The sequence below is a fragment of the Trichomonascus vanleenenianus genome (genome assembly GCF_965637985.1).
Source record: "Trichomonascus vanleenenianus strain CLIB 3782 genome assembly, contig: TRVA0_067S, whole genome shotgun sequence".
Classification (NCBI taxonomy): Eukaryota; Fungi; Ascomycota; class Dipodascomycetes; order Dipodascales; family Trichomonascaceae; genus Blastobotrys; species Blastobotrys vanleenenianus.
In genome coordinates, this window is record NW_027481820.1 from 1,003 (window position 1) to 23,914 (window position 22,912).

At 46.3% G+C, this 22,912-nt stretch overlaps 8 protein-coding genes across 8 annotated transcripts; 5 read left to right on the top strand and 3 right to left on the bottom strand.

The window, feature by feature from the left end:
- Positions 1-1,666: 1,666 nt before the first annotated feature.
- Positions 1,667-3,615, top strand: TRVA0_067S00100 (glycoside hydrolase family 15 protein; the record flags this gene model as incomplete). The annotated part of the gene is made up of 2 exons (XM_076687634.1): positions 1,667-1,843; positions 1,891-3,615. 2 exons carry the CDS (start codon positions 1,667-1,669, stop codon positions 3,613-3,615), a joined length of 1,902 nt encoding a protein of 633 aa, XP_076538115.1.
- Positions 3,616-4,698: 1,083 nt separating this feature from the next.
- Positions 4,699-7,311, top strand: OPT2 (oligopeptide transporter 2; the record flags this gene model as incomplete). Its single annotated transcript, XM_076687635.1, has 1 exon — positions 4,699-7,311. The coding sequence occupies one exon, from the start codon at positions 4,699-4,701 to the stop codon at positions 7,309-7,311; it is 2,613 nt and encodes an 870-aa protein (XP_076538116.1).
- A 94-nt stretch (positions 7,312-7,405) lies between these two features.
- TRVA0_067S00144 (DUF1772 domain-containing protein) lies at positions 7,406-7,894 on the bottom strand (the record flags this gene model as incomplete). Its single annotated transcript, XM_076687636.1, has 1 exon — positions 7,406-7,894. One exon carries the CDS (start codon positions 7,892-7,894, stop codon positions 7,406-7,408), a length of 489 nt encoding a protein of 162 aa, XP_076538117.1.
- A 1,624-nt stretch (positions 7,895-9,518) lies between these two features.
- Positions 9,519-11,381, bottom strand: TRVA0_067S00166 (uncharacterized protein; the record flags this gene model as incomplete). The annotated part of the gene is made up of 1 exon (XM_076687637.1): positions 9,519-11,381. One exon carries the CDS (start codon positions 11,379-11,381, stop codon positions 9,519-9,521), a length of 1,863 nt encoding a protein of 620 aa, XP_076538118.1.
- Positions 11,382-13,310: 1,929 nt separating this feature from the next.
- On the top strand, positions 13,311-14,519 carry TRVA0_067S00188 (uncharacterized protein; the record flags this gene model as incomplete). The annotated part of the gene is made up of 1 exon (XM_076687638.1): positions 13,311-14,519. One exon carries the CDS (start codon positions 13,311-13,313, stop codon positions 14,517-14,519), a length of 1,209 nt encoding a protein of 402 aa, XP_076538119.1.
- Positions 14,520-14,792: 273 nt separating this feature from the next.
- On the bottom strand, positions 14,793-15,593 carry TRVA0_067S00210 (MBL fold metallo-hydrolase; the record flags this gene model as incomplete). Its single annotated transcript, XM_076687639.1, has 1 exon — positions 14,793-15,593. One exon carries the CDS (start codon positions 15,591-15,593, stop codon positions 14,793-14,795), a length of 801 nt encoding a protein of 266 aa, XP_076538120.1.
- A 2,249-nt stretch (positions 15,594-17,842) lies between these two features.
- Positions 17,843-19,993, top strand: TRVA0_067S00232 (uncharacterized protein; the record flags this gene model as incomplete). The annotated part of the gene is made up of 1 exon (XM_076687640.1): positions 17,843-19,993. The coding sequence occupies one exon, from the start codon at positions 17,843-17,845 to the stop codon at positions 19,991-19,993; it is 2,151 nt and encodes a 716-aa protein (XP_076538121.1).
- Positions 19,994-20,634: 641 nt separating this feature from the next.
- On the top strand, positions 20,635-22,500 carry TRVA0_067S00254 (flavin-containing monooxygenase; the record flags this gene model as incomplete). Its single annotated transcript, XM_076687641.1, has 1 exon — positions 20,635-22,500. The coding sequence occupies one exon, from the start codon at positions 20,635-20,637 to the stop codon at positions 22,498-22,500; it is 1,866 nt and encodes a 621-aa protein (XP_076538122.1).
- Positions 22,501-22,912: the final 412 nt, after the last annotated feature.

The following is a 22,912-nucleotide window of genomic DNA, read 5'->3' on the forward strand; positions in this document are numbered from 1 at the left end:
TAACAGTTGGATTGAAAATCTTAACTGAAAGCAGAAGGAGTGATGGTAGAATAAATGCCCATTTGAATCGCTCTTTGGGACTAGATTCCACATAAAAAATACACAAGAAAATAGCAAATATGAGTCCCGCAGCTAGAATCTAAGTTCGTACCGCGTTAATTGTGCACCCACGAGGGTGAAGAAAACAGATCTAGGAGATCAAAAACCAAGACATTTTAACAATAAGTGCTGATTGATTGCGTTAACGGGTCAGACCGGCCATTGGACGTCTGGCCCCCCTCTTTAAGGTATTGTACTAGTTTCTTAAGTGCGTCGTTTATGCCGAAGAGGACAGGTTGGTCAATTGTGTCGTTTTACCTTTTTGGTACAGTCTGCGGAAAGCTGATGACATAACAAATGATCTCGTCTGAGGATCTAAACCCCTCATTTCTCCTCCCCTCTCCCCACCCATTATAAATTTGGATACGGGCATTAAGCAATGACGACCGAGTTTTAGCCTCCATTCGTGATTCACACATCTTACTATGTAGCCTTGGGGAATCTCTTCAGCGTAGACGGTTAATGTCTTTGATGTGATTGACAATTTTTTACTGAGAAAAGGTAAATAGTTGAATTTACTACCTATATTTTAGTTAGCTAAGTTTTTTTTAATAATATAGCATTGTAGTTTCGTAAATTTGGTGTTCGCCATTTGTGGCATAGTACGGGCCAATTCCTCGATCTCATGCAGGAGCCAGGTATCTTAGTGCACGAATAATACGTTAAAGCATTTAGCAACAAAGCAACGTCATAAATAATTCGTATCCGTCAGGAAAATATAATAACTTACCAGAAGCCAAGGACAAGCTTTTGCTCCGCAGGAACCGGTTGAATTGCGTATGTAAATGGTTCTATCGGACCGATAACACCGTCGATCATCGGCGAACCTGGCGCCGTACGATCGCAACCGGTATAACAGAGTTTCACCATTATGAGCATAATAACCAGATAATATAAAAAAAAACCTGTGTTTCGACATGACCCTGTGCATAATTGGTGCCACTCTATCTTTGAGATACACTGGATAAATCCAAGGGCAGCAAGTGCGGGGCAATCGGCGTTAGATGTGCTACCGCTAGTTGATATTCGACGATTTCAGCAAGAAAGAAATTATATACAAACGCATTAAAATATATATACCATGTTAGTATAAGTTAACAGTATGACATCAAAAAATTCATAGACAACACATCTCAAAAGTATTGCCAAAGTTTTTGCTTTGACTGTCCCCTGAAAACTGCTATGTCTCGGGGATTGAGCCATCGATCTGCAATGCACAGGCAATTGCGGGGTTTTGAGTCCTCAACTCCAAAGCCGAACGCAGTCCCTCTTAATCGAATTCCTTCAAATTTTGACATGAACTGGGAATTATACCGGAATTTCATGCCACAATTACTGGTATTGTACATGTATTTTACTAATTATGCTACGTGCCGACTTTGGACTTATCAGACGAAGCCGGGGACCAAGTTCAAATCTCGGCACCGTACCTGCAGGATTAAGACGCAGCTAGTTCAGCCATTTATAACCGAGTGGGGCGATGTTTAAAAGCATTGCAGATGGACTAGGAAATATAAATACGAGTGTTTTTCAAATAAGAACCACCATCACACCATCCGCTGATAAGATGATATTTCAAATAAATAAATCTTGGCTAGCGGGAGCCCTCTTGGCCGCCTCTGTGGCATTAGCATCTACATGCGAGAATGTCACGGTGACCCAATCTTTGCCTTCTGATTCCAATGTTGCCCTGGAGTCCTATTCCTACTGTGGAGGCTACTTAGCTGCGACGGCTTATATCAAGGTAAGTCAATTTGTTCAATTGACTCAAATTATACTAACGAAATATAGAACCTAGCCTATGACAAGCTGATCACCTTGTATTGGACCAATGCCAATAACCAATCGACTCCATTGAATGCAGGTTCCTTCAATTTTGCGTTCACTGACACTTCCAATAGTGACTGGGAACACTGGAGCCTTAACGTTTCTGTTGTTCCTGATGGAGCAAACATGTTGTTAAACTTGACTTACGAAACCACGGCTCTCGGAGGGGTGTATTTGCAGGAATTGAACCTCGACATTGAGGCCACTGGGGCTCCTGCTCCTTCAGAAGTTATGCCCCCGGTTTATACTCCTTACGCGAGCCCAAAAGGATTTTCTAACGATATCACCAAGTGGATAGAGGCTAGTAAAAGCTCACAGGCTGCCATGTGCTTGGAGGGAATTTTCAATAACATCAATGTCGAAGGGGCTGCGAATGGTACTGTCATTGCTGCCCAGTCGTATGAAGATCCTGACTATGCGTACAACTGGGTTCGAGACGCGTCATTGACCATGAATGTTGTTGCTGACCTCTATGAGGCTACTCCAGAACGGTTTTCAAGGTCCGATTTCTACGCGGACATTCTGCTCCAGTACGCCAAAGCCGGCGCCGACGAACAGAACAACCCCGACACTCTGACTGGCCTTGGCGAGCCAAAGTTCTATCTCAACGGCAGCGCTTTTACTGGACCTTGGGGGCGACCACAGAATGACGGTCCTGCCAGCCGAGCCAGCACTTTAATGCAATTTTCAGAGTCTTTTTTGGCTAAAGGCGGAGATTTGGATATTATCAAGGAGAAAGTTTACGATTCTGAAGATGCCCCAGTGAAGCGAGACTTGGAGTTCGTGCTCAGGAACTGGACTTCTCCAACATTTGACCTGTGGGAGGAAGAAGAGTCGACTCATTTCTACGACCGAATGGTCCAGCGAAGAGCGCTGGTGAGAGGGGCCAAATTCGCCAAGAAAATGGGCGATGACGACCTGTCGTCGAAACTTTCCAATGCAGTGGAAGAGCTTACGGAGACTCTCTCGCAGTTCTGGGATCCTCTGAGACAGCTTTTGCTGTACGAATACGGCCCTGTGCTTCGAGGAAAGTCTAGCTATAAAGATATTGCTGTTGTCCTCGGCGTCCTCCATGGCTATTCCGGCGACGGGGTCTTTTCCTACACTAATGACCAGATTCTTGTTACTGCATATCAGGTTGCGACATCCTTCCTTGACATTTATGGAGTGGCTGGCACCACTCAAGACTCCGATAAACTGCCACTTGGTATCCCGGTTGGAAGATACCCAGAGGACGTGTATAACGGCACGGGCACCAGTGAGGGTAACCCTTGGTACCTTACCACGTCTGCTATGGCGGAGCTGCTATATAAGGCCGCTGCTGAGTATATTTCTGCGGGCGAAATTACTATTTCGTCTACTTCTGAACCGTTCTGGAAATACTTCGCTCCTAAGGTCAAGACAGCGTCCGGTCACATTTACAAGAAAGGCGGTCATGTCTACTCGGAATTGATTGAGTCCCTGGAAGGATGGGGTGATGCGTTCTTGCGACGAGTCAAGTATCATGTCCCTGAGGGTGGCCACATGACTGAAGAATTCAATCGAGATAGTGGCGAGCCACAGGGCGCTAAGGACCTCACTTGGAGTTACGCTGCCTTGCTGTCCGCTTCCATGGCCCGAGAGGAGCTCCGAGGCAACAGGAATTATGCTCTACAGGTTGCTATGCTTGATGTGGCCCTGACTCACTAGTTTAGCAAAGCGTTATATCTTTGAAGTTATCAAATGTATTACCGTGTGACGAGGAGAAGTGGTAGATGCACTCAGAAACTTGATAGCGTCAAAATGTTATATCACTGACACTACTGCCTAACTTATCGCACAGCCATATCATTACGCAATGCGAAGGTAACAATAGTCTACTGGTATTGAAATCTGTGGAGAGGCCGCGGCTAGAAGGCTCCACTTATGCATATACGGGTGGGTAGTAGCGTTATTTGAAACCTTATGTACTGTACCTGTATTAAGGTCCGTTGACCCCCACCCAGGAGAACTACAGGTAATTTAATGCATGTGGCTTCTAATGTACCGTAGTATAACAAGATTTCAAATATGGAGGGTAGATGGTTGATTTCTTGACCGTTGCAACGGACTTTAATCATCTACTGTATTGCATTAACCTACGGTTATCTGTTCAGAAACAATTCTACTTAACTAGACAAGGATGTTGAATCATATACGCATTTTTGCAATCTCTGTGCATATGGCTGGGATATTGTCAACTCATCTTAGCAATGAGTGTGAGCCAAGACCTATAGGGGGATCCTGCAGGCCATTACCCAAAGAGTAGTAGTACTACCTTCCTACCCAAGCTAATATTGTTTGGCTGCTTTGAATTATTTAGTATTGCTTATCAACAGAACAATTACTAAGCCGTCAATACTGGGCACTACTCACTATTCTTAGCTATTTAACTAGAATGGCTGAAAGTTTAGAATTGCAGAGCTACCTCCACATCAATTATGACGATGTGTTCGGAGGACTTCCGATGTCTCACTGGTGATTCACTCTAGTGTACGGCGTTATGATTGACAGAGATATAGCCTATTACGGCAAAAAATTGTTTAAACCTCTCAAGTTATGCCCCACAATTCGTTTAATCTGATAGCCGGGATATGGCGACTGTAAAGATACTACACAGCTGTGTTGTGGTGGTACTGTGGAGTGATCTTGGAAGGTTACATTCAAACAACATGGTTACCTTAAAACCCCACACATTCAGGCTATAAAACCATCTTCAAAGAAGCTTCATTAACGCAGTAGTCAAAAGATACCATGGGTCAAGATGGCTCAATCGTAGTGCATGCAGAGCGCGATGAAGGGCTGGACGAAAAGCAGAATTGGACTGGCCGTGAGCGAAACGTCATTGAGGAAATTTCGGAAGAGCTGCTCGACGTCATTGCACCAAATGGAGAGCGCGAATATGCCCTCCAGAAGATCGGTAACATGACCGAGGAAGAAGCAATGGATATCATCATTGAAGCAATTAAGGACCACGAAAATGATTGGAACTTCCCACCGGATATGAAACCAACGTTGGAGCGCCTCACTCAGGGCGCCAAAGCATATGGTCCAGATTACGAGCGAGATCTGAGAGTTAACGCATATCTACTGCGGTATTCATCGCCTTACCCCGAAGTCCGATCGGTGTCTGATCCAAACGATGACAGTTCTATTCCTATAGAGACATTCCGTGCGTACTTTCTGGGGATTGCTTGGGCGGTCATCGGTACCTTTGTGAGCACGTTCTTCAACTCGCGTTTCCCCGCAATTTCCCTTGGCGGATCGGTTATCCAGATTCTTCTCTTTCCATGTGCAAAGTTCCTCGAGTTTGTGCTGCCAGACTGGGGATTCACATTCCGCGGCAAGCGCCATTCGCTAAATCCAGGACCATGGACGTTCAAAGAACAGATGTTTGCGACAATCACATATAACGTCGCAATTTATACAACAAACACGTACGTTATGATTTTAGTTCAGCGAAAGTTCTACGATGATACTTACGTTAACTTTGGATACCAGATCTACCTTACGCTATTTGTCCAGTGCATGGGTATCGGTTTTGCAGGAATTTTGCGTCGTTTCTCGGTATATCCAGTGAGAGCTATTTGGCCATCTGTGCTGCCTACTATTGCAATGAACCGGGCTCTGCTTAAGCCTGAAAAAAAGGAGGTTATTAACGGGTGGAAGGTTTCGCGGTTCAAATTCTTCTACATTGCATTTGGGTCCATGTTTGTCTACTACTGGATCCCGGGATACTTGTTCACTGCACTCAGCTCCTTCAATTGGATTACTTGGATTGCACCGCACAACTTCAACCTTGCGGCGATTACCGGATCTCAGTCGGGTCTCGGTTTCAACCCATGGACGACATTTGACTGGAATGTTGCAACCTCGTCGTACCAGGCACTGGCGCAACCGTTCTTTGCCACTGCCCAAATGTACATTGGTAGTATTATTGGTGGGTTAATCATTGTTGCGATTTATTATACGAACACTTACTGGACGGCATATATCCCGATCAATTCTTCCAATGCGTTCGCCAACGACGGAACGGCTTATGATGTGACAAAAGTCGTACGGGACAACAAGCTGATTAACGACCTCTACCAAAAGTATTCTCCGCCTTTCTACTCGGCAGGATATATTCTGACTTTAGGAGCCAACTTTGCGTTCTATCCTATCTTCTTCCTTTATACTATGATCAACCAATGGCCGATAATCAAGCAGGCTTACATTGATTTTTACCGAGGGATTCGACAAGGAAAAGGCAATTTTGAGAATAAGAAGGACATTCATTGCAGGAACATTGCCAAGTATGGCGAAGTACCTGACTGGTGGTTTCTGCTTATCCTTGTAGCTTCCGTGATTCTGGCTATTACGTTTGTCACTCATTATCCGATAGACACTCCAGTATGGCTAGTGTTCCTGATTCTAGCCATCTCAATTGTATTCATGGTACCACAGTCAGTGCTCATGGCAACCACGGCCACAAATCTAAGTCTCAACACCTTGATCCAGGTCATTACTGGCTATCTTCTGCCAAACAATCCTCAGGCATTCCTTTTCGCTTCCGCCCTCGGTGGATGGGCGATTGTTGGCTACAGCGAGAATTACGTGTCGGATCAGAAGATGGCCCATTATTGCGGGATTGCTCCTCGAGCGATCTTTCGGGGCCAGTTGTCCTCTATCGTTATCACGATTTTCGTTGCAGTGGCCACCGAGGACTGGATTATAAGGAATGTTCCCGGGCTATGCACTCCTGATCAACCGTCTAGATTCACTTGTGCTGGAGATGCTCTTCCAACCTATGCTAACTCTCTTATGTGGGGTCTGCTTGGCTCTAAGCGTGTCTTCGGAGCTCTCTATCCTTCATTGAAGTGGGCATTCCTGATTGGATTTTGCGTTGCTCTTTTGTTCCTGTTTGGCCAGCGCTACGGCCCATGGGTTGGAAACCGCATCAAGGCACATGCAATGGACACGTTGGCCCCCAGAGTGTATTCTGCGGTGGATTACCTGATATTCAAGCCAATTTCAATTTTCCAAGTAACGAACCCGGTGCTTATCCTGCAGGGTGTCCAGCACTGGGCCCCTTCGAACATGGCTTACAAGACTCCTGGCTTCTACCTCTCGGTCGTCTTTATGTACTTCATTCGACGCAGATACACGGCATGGTGGGAGAAGTACAATTACGTCTTGTCTGCTGCGTTGACCGCTGGTGTCGCTTTCTGTGCTGTCATCAAGTACTTTGCTGTCGAGTATAACCCCAAGCCTCTTAACTGGTGGGGAAACACTGTATCAAGCAGCGGTCTGGATGGCCAAGGAATTGGACGACTTCCTTTGCCCGAGCGCGGATACTTTGGCCCTGACAAAGGCCATTTCCCATGAATTCTTATATGTTAAAAGGCTAAATAGCTAGTTATTGAATTAAATATGCCATTAAAGCTAAATTACGTCACGCCAATCGCATATTGCACGCGCACTAGTAACGCAGCGTCCTGCAATGGTACAGCACAAGGTAGAGAGAATTCGCCAGTCCAATGCCCGACAAAGTGAAGCGAACAATATTTTGACGGGTCCATTTGTCGAAGCGTTCAAGTACTGTCAATCGTTCTTTTGCTAACTCCTCAACTCCTTGCTCCTCGAGCAGCAATAGCGCGTTCACATTGGGCAACATTACTCCTATCGTCCACGGAAGTGGAGAGATCGCAAACGCAGCAGAGATAAGAATCGGTACTTTCGCTGCTGGATTCTGCACCGCTGCTACTGTGTAGCAAAGAGTTGCGACTACTGCCACGCTACTGAAAAAATTCTTGCCATTGTGGTATAAGCCAGACCAGGCCTTCAGTAGGTCCTGAGTTGCCAACCCCTTGCTGCGAAGCGCTGGGATGGCGACCGCTGCCAGTGCAATATTTCCAGCGACGAATTGAGTGTGTGCAATGACACCTCCAACGAAAAACCAGTTCATCATTTTACACTTCAATAAAAGGGCCAACTAAAGGAAAACGTTCCTTCTTGGTTATATCAATAGAGATAAGGCTAAAAAAAGGTAAAGGATGACTTATATACTGCCGGAATGGACGGGTATATCGGTTTTAAACCTCCGCATTGCCCCATAGGTACCTTGCTTGTATCGGGCGTTGTGTGTGGAACTTGTCTTGGACAGTGCATCATGGATGAGTTGGCCCCACGTAATTCACACCGGCTAACCGGTGCGCCGGACTAAAGATATGCAACGAAGGATTAAATTATCTCTTTCCATTCTTAATATGCTAGGACTAAAATAATTTCTAACGATATGGATTTCTTATTTACACAACTGAGACTACAATGTGAAGGTTAATTCCTTTGTCCGATCAAGAGGTCGAACGACTTGAGCGTACTCTTCTCAAAGTACTATGCTATACTATGGCATAATAGATACCCGAAAACCAGAATATTAAATTCCATACGGCAGAGTCAGTAGATGCTGTCGAAATACATTCCCTTTTATATACTTTACCATACTTCGAGTGATTGAATTGTGCCCCTGAATGTGCGGCTGAATATAGTTCACAAGCAATCCATTAACAGTTATTGTTTAAAAACAATACGCGACTCTCGAATAGCTGTGGCCCACAATTTACCCGACGTTTTGAGGGATGCCTTCTCTGTTTGTTTCTTTCAATTGAAAGTTACGTTGACTTCTATCCTGTGATAGCATTCATGTCATCAACAACCCGCTGGCCGTAGATGTCTAAAGGGTATTACAACCCCATCTTCCTCGTCTTCCGTCCTCCCGAGCTCTTAAATCTTTTTCACTTTTCCCCACTTGGCAAGAGTATCTATTATTTTTGACTGCAGAAATCGACATCTGGTGCACACATCCTTCATTTCCGTTCAGCTGCAGCAGTGCTTGTTTGATGGCTCTTTCTTCTTCTTTTCAATGCGAATTCATAGCAGCACGGATCGAGATGGCCGTTGTACGGCGAGACAACTCGTTCGCAAATCTCTTCATCAGAACTGAATTTTCTAGATCTCTTATCACCACCCTGCAATTTGTTTAGCAGTTTCAGCACTGTTGCAGTAGATAGTAAGTTTCGGTATTTGTGCCAACTTCATACTTTCGTGGGTCAGTGTGGTGCTTGTAGGGGCATTTTTCGCTGTCTCGTGATTTTCTTCACTAGGACCATAGGGTACCAAATTGTCGCCAGGCTAAGCGTCGAGTGATCAATTGTGAAGATCACTTGCCGGCATTTTATTTTGTAAGGTGGGCAAGCGGGTGTAACCCACCCCCGACACATCCCGACCCTCCGAACGTTTGATCCAATTCCTGTTCGAAGGTTCAATTCCAGCCTTTTTTTGGCATCCGGGCAATCATTTGCGTCTCAAGATGGAAGTTCGTCCAAGTATAAGATGCACGCATGTAATTATGCATTACTTCGCAAAATGGGTGCCATTAGTCCAGGAATATTTTTAAGCGGTCAGAGGTGAACAAATCAAGGAATCTTACCAATTCTACAGCAATTGGCTAGGAGTTACACTTTCAAAACATAAATACAGTATTTGGTACCGCTTTTTATTATTAAATTTAATTTCATTATTCTACGTAGGAACTACTTCTGCAGAGTAACCACACCGACGTAATAAGGACCGACGTCCAACTTGATCTGGCCATTCTTGTAGGTAACAGCCTGATTGGTTGGCGTAGCCTCCTCAGGCTGGCCCAACACATTAGTCGCGTTGCCATTGCTGGAAGAAATTGACCGAGCAGAAGCCCTGGCGTTCTCAAATCCAGCGACGTCAACAGTCGCAGTGAACTGAGCAGTTTGGTCTGTGGGGTTGGCAATCTTCACATGGACTCTCTTATTCTTGCTGTCCAAGTTTGCCACGTAGTACAATGGGTCGAATGAAGCGTCCTGAAGCTCAAGAATCTTGTCCCCCGACGTGGAAAAGAGCAATTGATGGGCGTAGTAAGAAGTCGATCTGGCAATAGACTCAGTGTTGAATTGAATCATATTTGGAGTCCACTGGGTGTAGTTGACGTTCTGCATCGTTGGAGCGTAGCACATGGCGGTAACCTGGTCAGAGTTTCGCTCCATACCAATCATGAAAGTTGCCTCAGACGCACTGCCGTGCATATTTGGAGAGCTAAGCACGTCAATTCCGAACGATGGACCCAGCTGAGTATTGGCATATTCGCCCTGGAATACCTTCGTGTTGTTTCGTGGGTAGTTGTCGTACATGTTGAAGGCATCCACAAACCACTGAGGGTTTTGATAATTATGCTGGTCCCACCATACGAGCTGGTCATCGGGGAAATCAATGCCAATATTGGTAGTTGCAATAATTGTAATGCCTGGGTATTTCTTCTTGATAGCATTGTTGAACGCCGGGAACCGGTAGTCGTAGTGCTTGCTGAAGAAATCCTCATTGCCAATTTCGACATGCTGGACATTAAATGGCTGCTTCCTACCATTTGCAATGCGCCTTTTGCCATATTCAGTCGTCTCGTCACCCAGGCAGTATTCCAGCTCGTTAAGAACGTCATCGATGTAAGGCTGCAAGTCATCTTCAGCAACCTCCTCGCCACCCAGAGAATAGCCGGCATATAAGGCTAGGATCGGAGTCAGGTCCATATCCTCGCACCACTCAAAGAACTCATGGAGACCAATACCATCAGTATTTGGGTAACCCCAGTCACCCTGTCTACCGGGACGATCAATCAATGCACCAATGGTCTCATTCCACTTCCATCGATCATCAATCGTCTGACCCTCGAGATTGTTTCCACCAGGGAATCGGAGAAAATTTCCGGTAAGATCATTCAAAGTGTTAGCCAAATCAGGGCGCAAGCCATTCTCTCGGCCCTTGAACAGTGGTGGCATCAATGAAACAAAATTGAAGGTAGCTTCGTCACCATCAAAAGTTACGAAAAGCCCATTATCAGTATCCGTAGCATCGCTGTGAGGAACAAGTTCGGCAGTATAGAGCACAAAGTCATTGGACGTGGTGGGGAATAACAAAGTGCTTTTCTCGGCCTTCTTAGCCACTGCAGAGACGATTTCTTTGTCGGACGAAAGACTGTTAAGTGCGACCTTGAAATTGGATCCTCCCTTGGCATAGAATCGGACGGTATACTTTGCTCCTTTCTGCACATTGATGCCCATGAAACCCTCGTTATAGAATCCGCTCCCAGAAACTTTCATGGATTGAGGAAGGGCGCTTGAAAGTGGGTCATCGACAAGCTCAAGGGTCGCTCCATTCACACCCTCATAGCCATCCAAAGAGGGACTCGAGCCCTGGAAGGCTCGGTTATTCAGTAGTTCGCCATAGAGGCCGCCATCACCGCACCTATTGATGTCCTCGTACATGAGTCCATGCAGGAGGGGGGACGATGAGTTGGTAGACCTCTCCGAAATTGTTAGGGCTGAGGCGAGCCCGAGCAAGAATGGAACTGCGATCTTGGAGAACTTCATTGATGTTTTTTCTGCCTCAATTGGTTTCCAGGTTTCCAAAATTCGATTTATATATCTGAACTCGTTGAAATTCCGGGAATATAGGATAAATTGATAAACTGCTAAATCATGTCCCCCGGACTTATAACAAATCTGTTAATCTTATGCACCCCGCAGTCCACAGTTGATAGCTGAAGTGAACTCCGAGAGCTAAAGTTCGCTAATGCCGGGACCCACAATGCTTTTAACCATCATGCCTTTTAGGGGCACATTCAAAACTTCGGAAAAATTAAAAATTCCTTTGGGTCTATCATTCATATGCCGAGAATGCCATGCTGAGAACGAATCTCTCTAAATGTCGTAAAAGACAGAGTTGGAAAGCAGTCCAATCCAAAGTTACTATGACGGCCGCCCAACTTGGAGACTCTTTCTCGCATTCATTCAGCTTTCATAGCAACTCTAAACTGCCTAGAACATTGTATTGTACTTGAATATCCGTCGTACCTTCTGAAGCGTTCACAGGTGGGCCGGGGAACTGAATGGTACTGTACCTTACGAAACCCCTGATCAGACGGCTTATGTGCCATAGTGTCTGAGACAGTCCCGATATACCTTGTTGCATTTCCCCAGTGCTTATACTTCAGAATTAAAAATTCAACGACTCTCCTTTCGAATCATTACTATTAAGGAGTTTGTCGAAATGATGAATTAAGGAGCAATCTGAATAACAAAAGGCTATTCTTGTACTGACGTTCTTGAAGCTGTCATAACCTAAATGCAGCATTAGGCAGTCGCTCAAGCGAATAACATATTTTATTGAAAATACAAGAAAGCATCGTATGGAATATGACATCAAAGTGCATAGCGGTTAGCAAGTAGCTTTTCTGCCGGCAAAATAGGGATAGATAGTCACCTCCGCTCCAATGTGTACCTTTAGGATTCAACGAGCTTTTGGCCTTCGCCAGTTGAGCGATCGTAATGACGATCGAGTTACTACCCCCGGTACGTAAATTGCCGTAATCACTGCATCTCGGAGCTAAATATGCAAAGACAGAAACGCGCTCAGAGAGGGGAGCATATATTATTAGGCATTTTTTGGAGATCGGAGGTAATCCTGTTCCGAGTTCCCCGGCTGCTTCAAATTTACTACCGGTAATCTCCTACACTGGCCTTCAAACCACTTCGCCGCGCGCAGCGCTCACCCGCGAAGCGAAAACCGAAACTGCAAGGTGGGAATGCGTAGGAGGTAACATCTTTACTGACATTTTAAGAAGCTTTTTCTTAGCAGAGTTTATGGTTTTGATCCATTTTGTACAGAGGATTAGTAACTGTGAGAAACTGGGATTCCAATTGTTATCACAATTTGTATTGGACGTTCCTTAGCAACCTGACACTTCGGCGATGACAGATTGCGGCTTTAGTATCGTATCGGTATGCCGTGCTCAGTACCTGACAGGTTCAAATAGTACGGTACATGTATCAGGTACATTCGGAAGGCCGTGAAATGCCGTATCAGCAGCCACGGGCAGTTTTTGCCGCATGCTCCGTCGTCCTGTTTCGCCACGTATTTACTGCAAGCCCCCAGTTATATGTATAGAAAAAAAACCTGTATTTACAACCACCGGCAAGTACATAAGGTGATTTTGTAGAGACAGTTCTGGATGTGGCTTTTGAACAAGCGGCGTTAAGCCTAGCCATACCACCCTGCGGAACTAAATTGGATATCGTAAGGGCCGGTACCTACCGAAGTTACGTACCAGCCTACGAGCTCAGCCGCTTTGTATGTGTATACATTATGAATCGGCTGTGACTAGGCGAAGGGCTTGTTTATCAACGTCATAGCCCTGTCTATCAAAAAAAAGTTATATAGTTTCCAGTTCAGTCCTATATTTGAGCTGAATTCAATTTAATTTCCAATAGATAATATCTCTTAGCTCGTCAATTTATACTATGCCTACCGTACTGAAAGTGCTGATCTGCGGTGGAGGATGTGCAGGACCTGCTCTGGCCAACTTTCTAGCCAATGCTGGCCACGATGTCACTATTGTCGAGCGGTTCCCTGCTCTTAGAGCCGCTGGAGCGCAGATTGACGTGCGAGACCAGGGCATCGAGGTGCTCAAACGCATGGGCGTCCTTGATGCTGTCCGTGAAAAGTGCGTCAAAGAAGAAGGGATGACATTGATTGACAACAAGAACAACTCAAAAGGCACTATTCTGGCAAACAAGTCTGGAGGCGCTCAGGGGCCTACTTCTGAATATGAAATTATGCGTGGAAACCTCGTGAGAGTGCTTTACGATTCCACCAAGGACAGGGTCAACTATATCTTTGGCAAGACTGTGGAGCGATTCGAACAGGACGAATCCAAGGTCACTGCTTACTTTTCAGATGGCACGAGAGACACATACGATCTGCTGGTCGGCGCCGACGGCCAAGGCTCGCGGATCCGCAAGGCAATTAGACCCGAATATGCTCCTAGTCCCTACCGAAGGCTTGGTGTGTATTCTGCATACTGGATCATTCCGCGCATCGCGAGTGACGACAATTTCTGGCGAGTGCTGCACGTTCCTGGCCGACGCGTGGTTTTTCGCCGGAGCCCGAGCGCCACTGAATCCTATGCCAGCTGCCTCTGGATAGACGATTCCGAGGAATTGAGGAGTCTCAGCCGAGCCACAATTGAGCAGCAAAAGGAATACGTGGCAAGTAAAATCAAAGACGTGGGCTGGGAAGCTTCGCGATTCCGCAAAGAGTTGGCGACGACCGAGGACTTTTACTTCCACGAGCTTGTTCAGGTCAAGATTGACTCATTCTCTAAAGGGCGCGTTGTTTTGCTGGGCGACGCGGGGTACTGTCCTGCTACATTGACTGGTATGGGAACGACAGGGTGTTTTGTCGGTGCTTACGTATTGGCCGGTGAGATCAATAGGAATCCAGATGATTTTTCACAGGCACTTGCAAACTACGAAAAGGTTATGCGGCCCTTCGTTGACGAAATACAAAAGCTGGAGATGTTTTGGGTCAGGGCGCTTGTCCCAGAGACTCAGTGGGGTATCTCGGTTCTTCATTTCATATTTGGGTTAATGTGCCTCCTGAGGATTCCACAACTCCTCTTATGGCTGGCTGGTGAAAGCAGGGGCGATTGGAAGTTACCGGAGTATTAGTGTTTTGTATATATAGAATAATTAGCGCGGGATCTGTAAATATTTTACAATGATAAGCAGTTAAAAATATCGGATAGCTATCAGATGAAAGAGAGCCGACTAACGTATAATCTAGTAACTTGCGGTTACTGAATAGCAATAGCGTTATTATAGAACAAATAACGTCGATAAAACATACAATTGGCCCTATGATATTATGCCTTGAAATTACTACGAGTATTTTGGAAGTTCATTGAATGCGTATTTAATCAATACAAGAAACAAATCGATGAATTACAAAACCTTTGTTGGAACACCAGGCGCCAGCCAAAGGACTTCCTTATCAAGTCCTTCCTGGGCAAAGTCCTCCTTGAGCTCCTTTCCTTTCTGAGAAAAATGATCCCACGACTCATAGTGCATTGGTACCAGAATGCCTGCATGGAGTTCACGGAAAAGACGAGCACCCTGCTTACCGTCCATGGTAATTGGACCAGGCCCATCTGGCAAAGGGGCCAAAGCTCTGCCCAGATTAAGAATAGAGACCACGACATTCCACTTCTCGGCAATCTTGGTCAGCTCTTCGAAATAAACTGTGTCACCGGAGAGATATATGGCATTGGGGAGGCCGTTATCACCGACGCCAAAGCTGTCAGTTGTCAACACAAACCCAGTGCACTCCCCTCCTGGCAAGTGCTTGCAAGGAGTTCCCGTCACTTGGAAGTTCTTTCCCCCTATAGAAAGGGTAACGGTTTCCCAGGGCTTTAAACCACGGACTCCTGGTCTCGGTGCGAGCTTTCTAGCACCATCAATAGTGGTAAGGACGTGGCGCCCATCCAAGAGGCGACGACCTAGCTCATCAAGGTTATCGGGATGGTCCTCGTGGCTCAAGAGCACAGCATCGATGGGTGGAAGCTCGCTAAGGCCCAGTGCTGGGGTATCTGAATTTTTAAGAATAGCGATGCCCATATCCCACTCGGTTCCAGCAGGAGAGAATAGCGGATCTGTGAGTAGCTTGACACCATCAATGTCAAGAATAGCAGTCGCCGTGCCAATGTGGGTAATACTAACGGAACTCCTGAACGACGAAGGCTTCATTTTTCAAAATTATTGTATCGACAAAGCACTCTGAGCCAGTAATTCAAGCCTTTATAAATGTTGAAGGTATTTGCATACTTCGACTTATTAACATCAAGGGACCTGACACTGTTTAAAGTTTGACCGGGGCTCTTTGTACCGTGCGAGCTGCGCCGATCGGTCATCATTGTTTTACATTATAAATCGCAGTAAGTCAATTCTGTTCCCGAATCCGGCAAGGAGTTCGATCAATCTTTTAAAGTACAGCCTTAACTCTATTTTTCAATCAGAAAAGAAATACATGGAAGAAATGAGGTGAGCCATAGGTATTATCGATATGGGCTATTGGTTAGGAATCATGGGGTTAAACGAACTTAACGGTTTGCCTGCATTCGAATACATGTTCATGAAGAGTTCGGTTAACAGCATTAGTTTACCTATGCTCCTTTCAACTGCGCTCAGTAACGCGTTAGACCTTCCATTTTTTGTATGCGCATTATGAGATGTTCTCGAGATCACTTGATAATATCGTCTGCGCTATCTATACCAGCAATTAAATGTATTGGAATCAAAGCGCATTTGGTATGTATTCATCTCTGGTGTTCTACAGGGGATGCAAAAGCTTTTAAAAAGCCAGTAGATGCTTGTAGGCAAAGTAGGATTGGCCCTGCAGTCTCTGTTTCACTTTTTTCGACATACGTACAATCTGCGGCTCAGGGGCTCTCATGCATGCATCCATGGGACTTCAACTGCATACAATGTACTCTATCTTTAGTACAAGTTTCACAGATATTACATGACAGCACGTACCACACATTACCTATGCTCAGATTCGTACTTGGAATTCGTTTCTGATGCTACGCGTTCGTTCTATTTTGTTAACCCCACAGTAACACGCAGCACGGCGGTACATCTAAGACCAAGCATTTGGACCGCAAACATCTGCTAATGCTAGAGAAGACCTCGACCAGACACAGTGATAGAAATTCAGTATATTGCCAGGTGTCATCCAGTGTCAAACGGGTCTTCACAGTCTTTACAGTGTTATATGGCCCTGAATGTAGGTCATGTGTTGTTGTTTTTCTAGTACCGGCATCAACGATTTACAGTAGCGTTAGATTTATTCGACTACCAACATACTTACTGTACTCAATTGATTTATATCGACATCTATCTATTTTTTCTTTAATTATTTCGACATTGGTCATGGGTATTTCACAATTTTTCCGATTTCGTAATCCTTTTGTAGCCTCTTCTTGTGGTCTTCTTTGGTTGAATACGTTTAAGTGTACCCTGCAATTATGCATCAAAAATATTGACGCGACGGAGAGCTATTCATCAATTTATTATGCTGGATTTTTATACTGACAGGAATAGCAAATAGCTGTACCGTATTGAAAGGTAATAAGACACATCCACCTTCAAATAGCAGAACATTTAGAAATTCGCGCTCAATTTTGATGAAATTAGGATAAAATTTAGATATTGTAAACGCAGGTAGAGCATGGACCAGTATATTTCTAGGTCCAGACCGTACATCCCCGTGCAGATGAGTCGAAGTTCTTAGTACATGTGATTATTTGAATACCTAGGGTACAGTAGTGGTACCGTTAGTGGGGAAAAAAAATAATCCTGGTATTACAACTGCACCCTATAGCAGGTATAAATGATGAAGGTACTGCTTTTACTCAGCCTATTCAAAATTTAGTAACCAGCACATAGGGCTAAAGAGAGCACTCAACGATTCAAATCGATCATGCCGTCAGTTACCTCCAGTTCTGGAATTCTTCAAATTGTAAAGCAGAAGCTATTGCATCGTATAGAGAATACGTCTTCGGATAAACTGTAATCTAACCCCATGTTGAAAAGCTCTTCTACGGGACCCGATCAAGCCCTGCTATTAGAAACAGTTATATGTAGTGGTAGTAAGATAGATTATATTACACAGCGTTACTGGCAGTCGCGGATCGTTTGTTATCTCCGAGCTTTTAGCTTAGATGTTGACAGATCAGAATAGGAGCACTTCTCATATTATCAACGCGGCAAGAGGCTGCCCTATGTGGAAACTTACCCAGGAATATCTCTTTCGGATGCTCATCTCCGATTTATGCGTTATCGGAGGTCTTGAAGTGGGGTTTACCGGTGTGGGTGGGGCGTGCATATCGGTGTGGGGTACCAAGTGAAACCCTTAGGCTGCGAGGGGTTATATATATATGTCCGACCCTGACGAGAGGGGGAAAATAATCGATATCGTACATTGTGGGTAGAAAATGCCTTCAAAGCCTGTGAATGAGTCCGGTGTAAGCAAGCCGCGACACAAGAGGGCATCATTTGTGTGCCAGAAGTGTCACCGGCTGAAAATGAAATGTGATATCACGACTCATGGAATACCCTGCTCGAGATGTGAAAAGCGCGGAGATGATTCGTGCGAGCTGTTTTTGTCCAAAAAAAGATCGAGTTTTGACACAGCAAAGACTCTGATGTCAATATCTAATGGCGGGCTGCAGCAGCCCGACGAAGCGGAGACTCCGGGAGTGAATCGACAGCCGATCGCTGTTGATGAAGAAATGAGTCCTCGAGAAAATGGGGACTCATTCGAGCCTTTAGCTCAACAAGCAAACCAGACAGCTGTGCGTGAAAGGGCTGAACTGGGTGGTTACGACAACAATGCATTCCCACAGAGCGAAAATAACGGCAATAGTCATCATCGCCCGGAGATAGAAGAAGTCCCCAGAGCCAGCTCGGCATTATCGCTGGGATCGCCTTTTTCGCGATTTGGACAATTGGAATGGCTTCCAAGCTTTGCTCCAAGCCCGATGGACTCTCAAATGGGTGGAGGGAGTTTCAACAATTTCAATTATAACAATAACTACAACTTTGAGCTCGGAGCAATGCCTTCAAACCGACGGGGATCCATGTACCTGTCGGTATATAGAAAAGATCGCGAAGGCATAGAGTTCACCTTCGATCTAGTCCGATCGCATAGCGCTAAAGTTAACCGACAAAGATTAACATTCCTAGGCGAGTCTTGTCCACTGAGTCTGTTACTGCGAAGACTCCAAGACAGCGGACACGTCTACATGACTGCTGCGTCTGCAGAAGAAGAAACAGAGGCCACGAGCCTGGATGCCGGGGTAGCTAATTCAGGCAGCTTAGATTGGCCGCCGTCTAGCGATGCGGCCTCCTCGCCCAGCTGTGAAAGCACCGCTAGTCGGATTCAAAAAGGGTCGCTGCAGGAGCTTCTGCGAGTTTATTTCCATGTTATTCACCCGTTCTATCCAATTATCAACAGGAGATGGTTTGCTGAAAGATACGCCTCTCAGACAGTTCCACCCGTGCTAATGAACGCTGTGTGTTTTGCGGCGTGTTACCACTGCGATTCATCGGCTATCCATAATGCAGGTTTTTCCTATCGTCAGGACGCCAAGAAGGCCTTTTATGAGGATGCTAAGAGGCTTTTTGATGATGATGTAGAGCCCGACTTGGTGGTTGTGCTACAAGCTGCGTTCCTGTTATCCTTCCATGGAGGTAAGCCTCGAAGAGTTTGGAACAACCGGGCGTGGGTTTCGGTGGCCGTAAACATTGCCGAAGACTTGGGGATGCATCGGTCTACTATGCGCTCCTCCGTGGATAAGTTTGATAAGAGCCATCTGCGAATTATTTGGTGGTGCATGGTTATGCGAGATATTATGGCATCCATTACTCTTGGTCGACCTCACAAGATCTGCGAGCTCCGATGCGATGTGGATCCCTTGATGGTTGAAGATTTTGAATTGGTTGACAAAGATCCTGATGATACTGATCTGTTTGGTAAATCCGACCCAGACTATTACCGCCTGCTAGTAGAGGTCTGCAAGGCAAACATGCTGATGTGGAAGGTGTTTAGCAGCCGTTACGACCCACGGTCGGATCCTAGATATAATCCAGCAGAATATCGTGACGAGTTAGCAGCCTGGCGCCGGGAGTTGCCTGAAATCGTTGACTGGGCCAAGAGACCAAACTCTGTGCCAGCCATCTACATGGCTATGATCCATCATCATCTAATGATCTACATATCTCGTCCGCGAATGATTGACTCCGAGGTGCTTGAAGTCTGCTCGCTGGAGGAGTCGGTTCAATCCGCCAATGAGATCGTTTCGCAGGTGATCAAGCTCGCCAGCACGGAGTTATTGGCCATCCCACAGGACGTTTACCCGCTGTTCGTGACTGCAATGGCTATCCTTATTGCAGACTACCGTTCCAATCAGGCGGTGGTTTCGAAGCTGCAGCTTCAAATATGTATCATGACCCTCAACCAGGCCAGAGAGAGCTGGGATCACGCTTCGTGGCTCAAGTCGCTATTCGAGCGCATGCTGGAAGAGAACACGACGTCCCCTCCGCCGAACCCCGGGGGCCTGCTAGACTCTCTAATTGCAGTATAGATTATTATTACCGGTATTATTATTCAATGGCATTTCTTAGACACACTGTTTTTGGCTGTTTCCAATTGATTTCATTTTGTACTATATGTCTATTTTTGTATTGGCCAATGGCCGCTTAAACCTGCGCCATATTGCGACCACGGGATGTTCGCCCTACTCCGCAAATACTAAAAACACGGCCGACTTTCAATGCGTACAGAAGACCGGCTACCTACCCCGCCAAAATGGCCCCGCACTGTGCATATAGTGAAGTGGGTGATGTAAAATGCCCGGCGACGGAGCCCCTACCCCGGTCGTTAGCCGGTTACCTCGCCTGAGCCGGACCGGCTGACACTTACACACCGGTTAACGACTTCTTGGATATCTTATAGGATAAACCAGTCACCTCCACAGGTTAGGCCGGTTGCAGGCTTAGCTACCTAAAGAATGGGCCCGGTTCAATGGGCCGGTTGTAGTAGGAGGGTATGGGACCCGGTTGTTTAGTCGTAGGCAAATAGGTAGGCAGTAAAAAAAAGATCGACTGATTCGATTTTGGAGAAGACATCTCCGGCTTAAACGAAGGTATATAATGAGACAATTCGTCCTTGACAGATTCAAACCATCAGCTATCGTTGAATAGAAACACAATCAGTCCAATTACAATGGTCACCCAGTACTTCTCTGTTGTGGATGCTCCTTTGCCAGAGAACAAGTTCACCCCCAAGGACACCACCCCTGAGCGGATGCGTGTGTTGGCGGAAGAGTTTGTGGCTAAATTCAAGCATGCAGTCGAGACCAGTAACGCCGAGGAGTTCGACGCCCTGATCGTCGAGGGGGGTTACTGGCGAGACGTTGTGGCCTTCACCAATGACTACCGAAGCTTGACCAAAATCAATGTTCTGCAGGCTGCCCAGGATCGACTTGCTATTGCCGGCGCTTACGGTGGTGAAGTCGATATGGAGCCAAAGTTCTTCACTTTGGACGAATACGCCTACATTGAGTTTGGTTTCAACTTCGCTACCAAGCTGGGTCCAAGCACTGCTACTGTTCGACTTGTGCGAACTTCTAGCGGCGAGGTGGGTGCCCAGGTGCTCTACACCGAACTTGCAGGTGTCCACGGCTACCCAGAGCGAATCCGAGCCAACCGAATCCATGGTGACAAGAACTCCGCGGTTCCATACGAGCAGTTGCGACAGGAAGAGATTGACAACCCAGACCCATCTGTTCTGATCATTGGCGGTGGCCAGTGCGGTTTGACTGTAGCTGCCCGACTCAAGCACCTTGGTGTCAAGGCTCTTGTCGTTGACCGATTCGAGCGAATTGGTGATAACTGGCGAAAGCGATACGGCTCTCTGGCTTTGCACGATACCCTGTACGGCCAGCAGTTCCCATACATGAAGTGGCCAGAGACTTTCCCAGAGTTCATCAATGCTGGTAAACTTGCCAACTGGCTCGAGCACTACGTGGAGGCACTTGAGCTGAACGTATGGATCAAGTCTCACTTCGACCCAGAGCGATCCTACTTCGACGAGAAGGACCAGAAGTGGCACGTTACTGTTGTACGAGACGGCGTTGATTACCAGTTTGTTGTATCCCACGTTGTCATGGCCACTGGTCTCTCCGGTGGTAAGGCTAAGTGGCCAGCTCCATTGCCAGGCCAGGATCTCTTTAAGAAGCCAATCATCCACTCTGCTCACCACAAGGGTGGTGCAGGGTTGGAGGGCAAGAAGGTTCTTGTCATTGGTTCCGGCTCCAGCGGTCACGATATTTCCCTGGATTTGGTTAACCACGGTGCCCACCCGACCATGCTCCAGCGATCTCCCACCTTTACCATGTCCATTGAGAAGGGTATTATCCAGACTCTCAACGGCGATCTTTTCCAGGACGGCGTTGATCTTGACTACGCTGACCGAATTGCCGACACCATGCCAAAGGCGGTGGCCAAGTCTATGCATGAGAAATTGATTGCTCGAATCGCGGAGCTCGATAAGGATATGATTGAGGGCCTGAAGAAGGCAGGTTTCCAGTGGTACCCAGGCCCAGACGGTGCTGGTCACGTCTTCCTTTCCATGGAACGAGGCGGCGGTTACTACTTCGACAGTGGCTGCTGCGAGAAGATCATCAATGGCCAGATTAAGATGCAGCCGGGCGAGATTGACCACTTCACCGAGGATTCCGTAGTGTTCAAAGACGGCAACGAGATGACCCCAGACTTGGTTATCTTCTGCACCGGTTTCACCGGTTTCAAGGAATCTGTTGCCGAGACTCTTGGTCCTAAGCATGCCGTGAACCTCAAGAAGATTTGGGGCTTGGATGCCGAGGGTGAGATCAACGGTCTTTACCGAGACTGCGGCATTCCAAAGTGCTACTACATGAGCGGTGCTATTGCATTGGCCCGAGCTCAGTCCCGGGTTGTGGCTCTTCAGATCTTGGCTGAGCAGCTTGGCCAGTTCGGCGAACGATACTCCATTGAAGAGCAGAAGAAGACCGGCACTTATGTTGACCTTGGTCCACTTGTTTACCAGTAATTCATTTTCATTTAGGGGTTTTGAAAAAATAGGTATTTGGTTGGAATAATAGAATGATTTTGTTAGAACTTTACGGACTCAATTGTGCGATTTTTACGGCCTCTATTGGCCTGTGTATTAGAGGGCAAGGAGGCTGGCAATGGTACAATACTGGTAACTAATTGAGGTTTGTCGACCTCATGTGCTGGCAATTCCATCACATAAAACGGCAAAGCAATCTGATTTTGCATTAACTGGGCTCTGCGAGTGCTACCTGGTACGCGGAATACTGCCATCAATGAGGGGTGGAATCGGAATTGTCGCATGGAGGCGGGCAACGGTACAGCATGCAGCATAGGTAACCGGACTTATAAATCGCCTTAGGCCTGAAAGACTGCGAAGTAAACCGGCAATTTGTAAGCCTCCTTTTCAG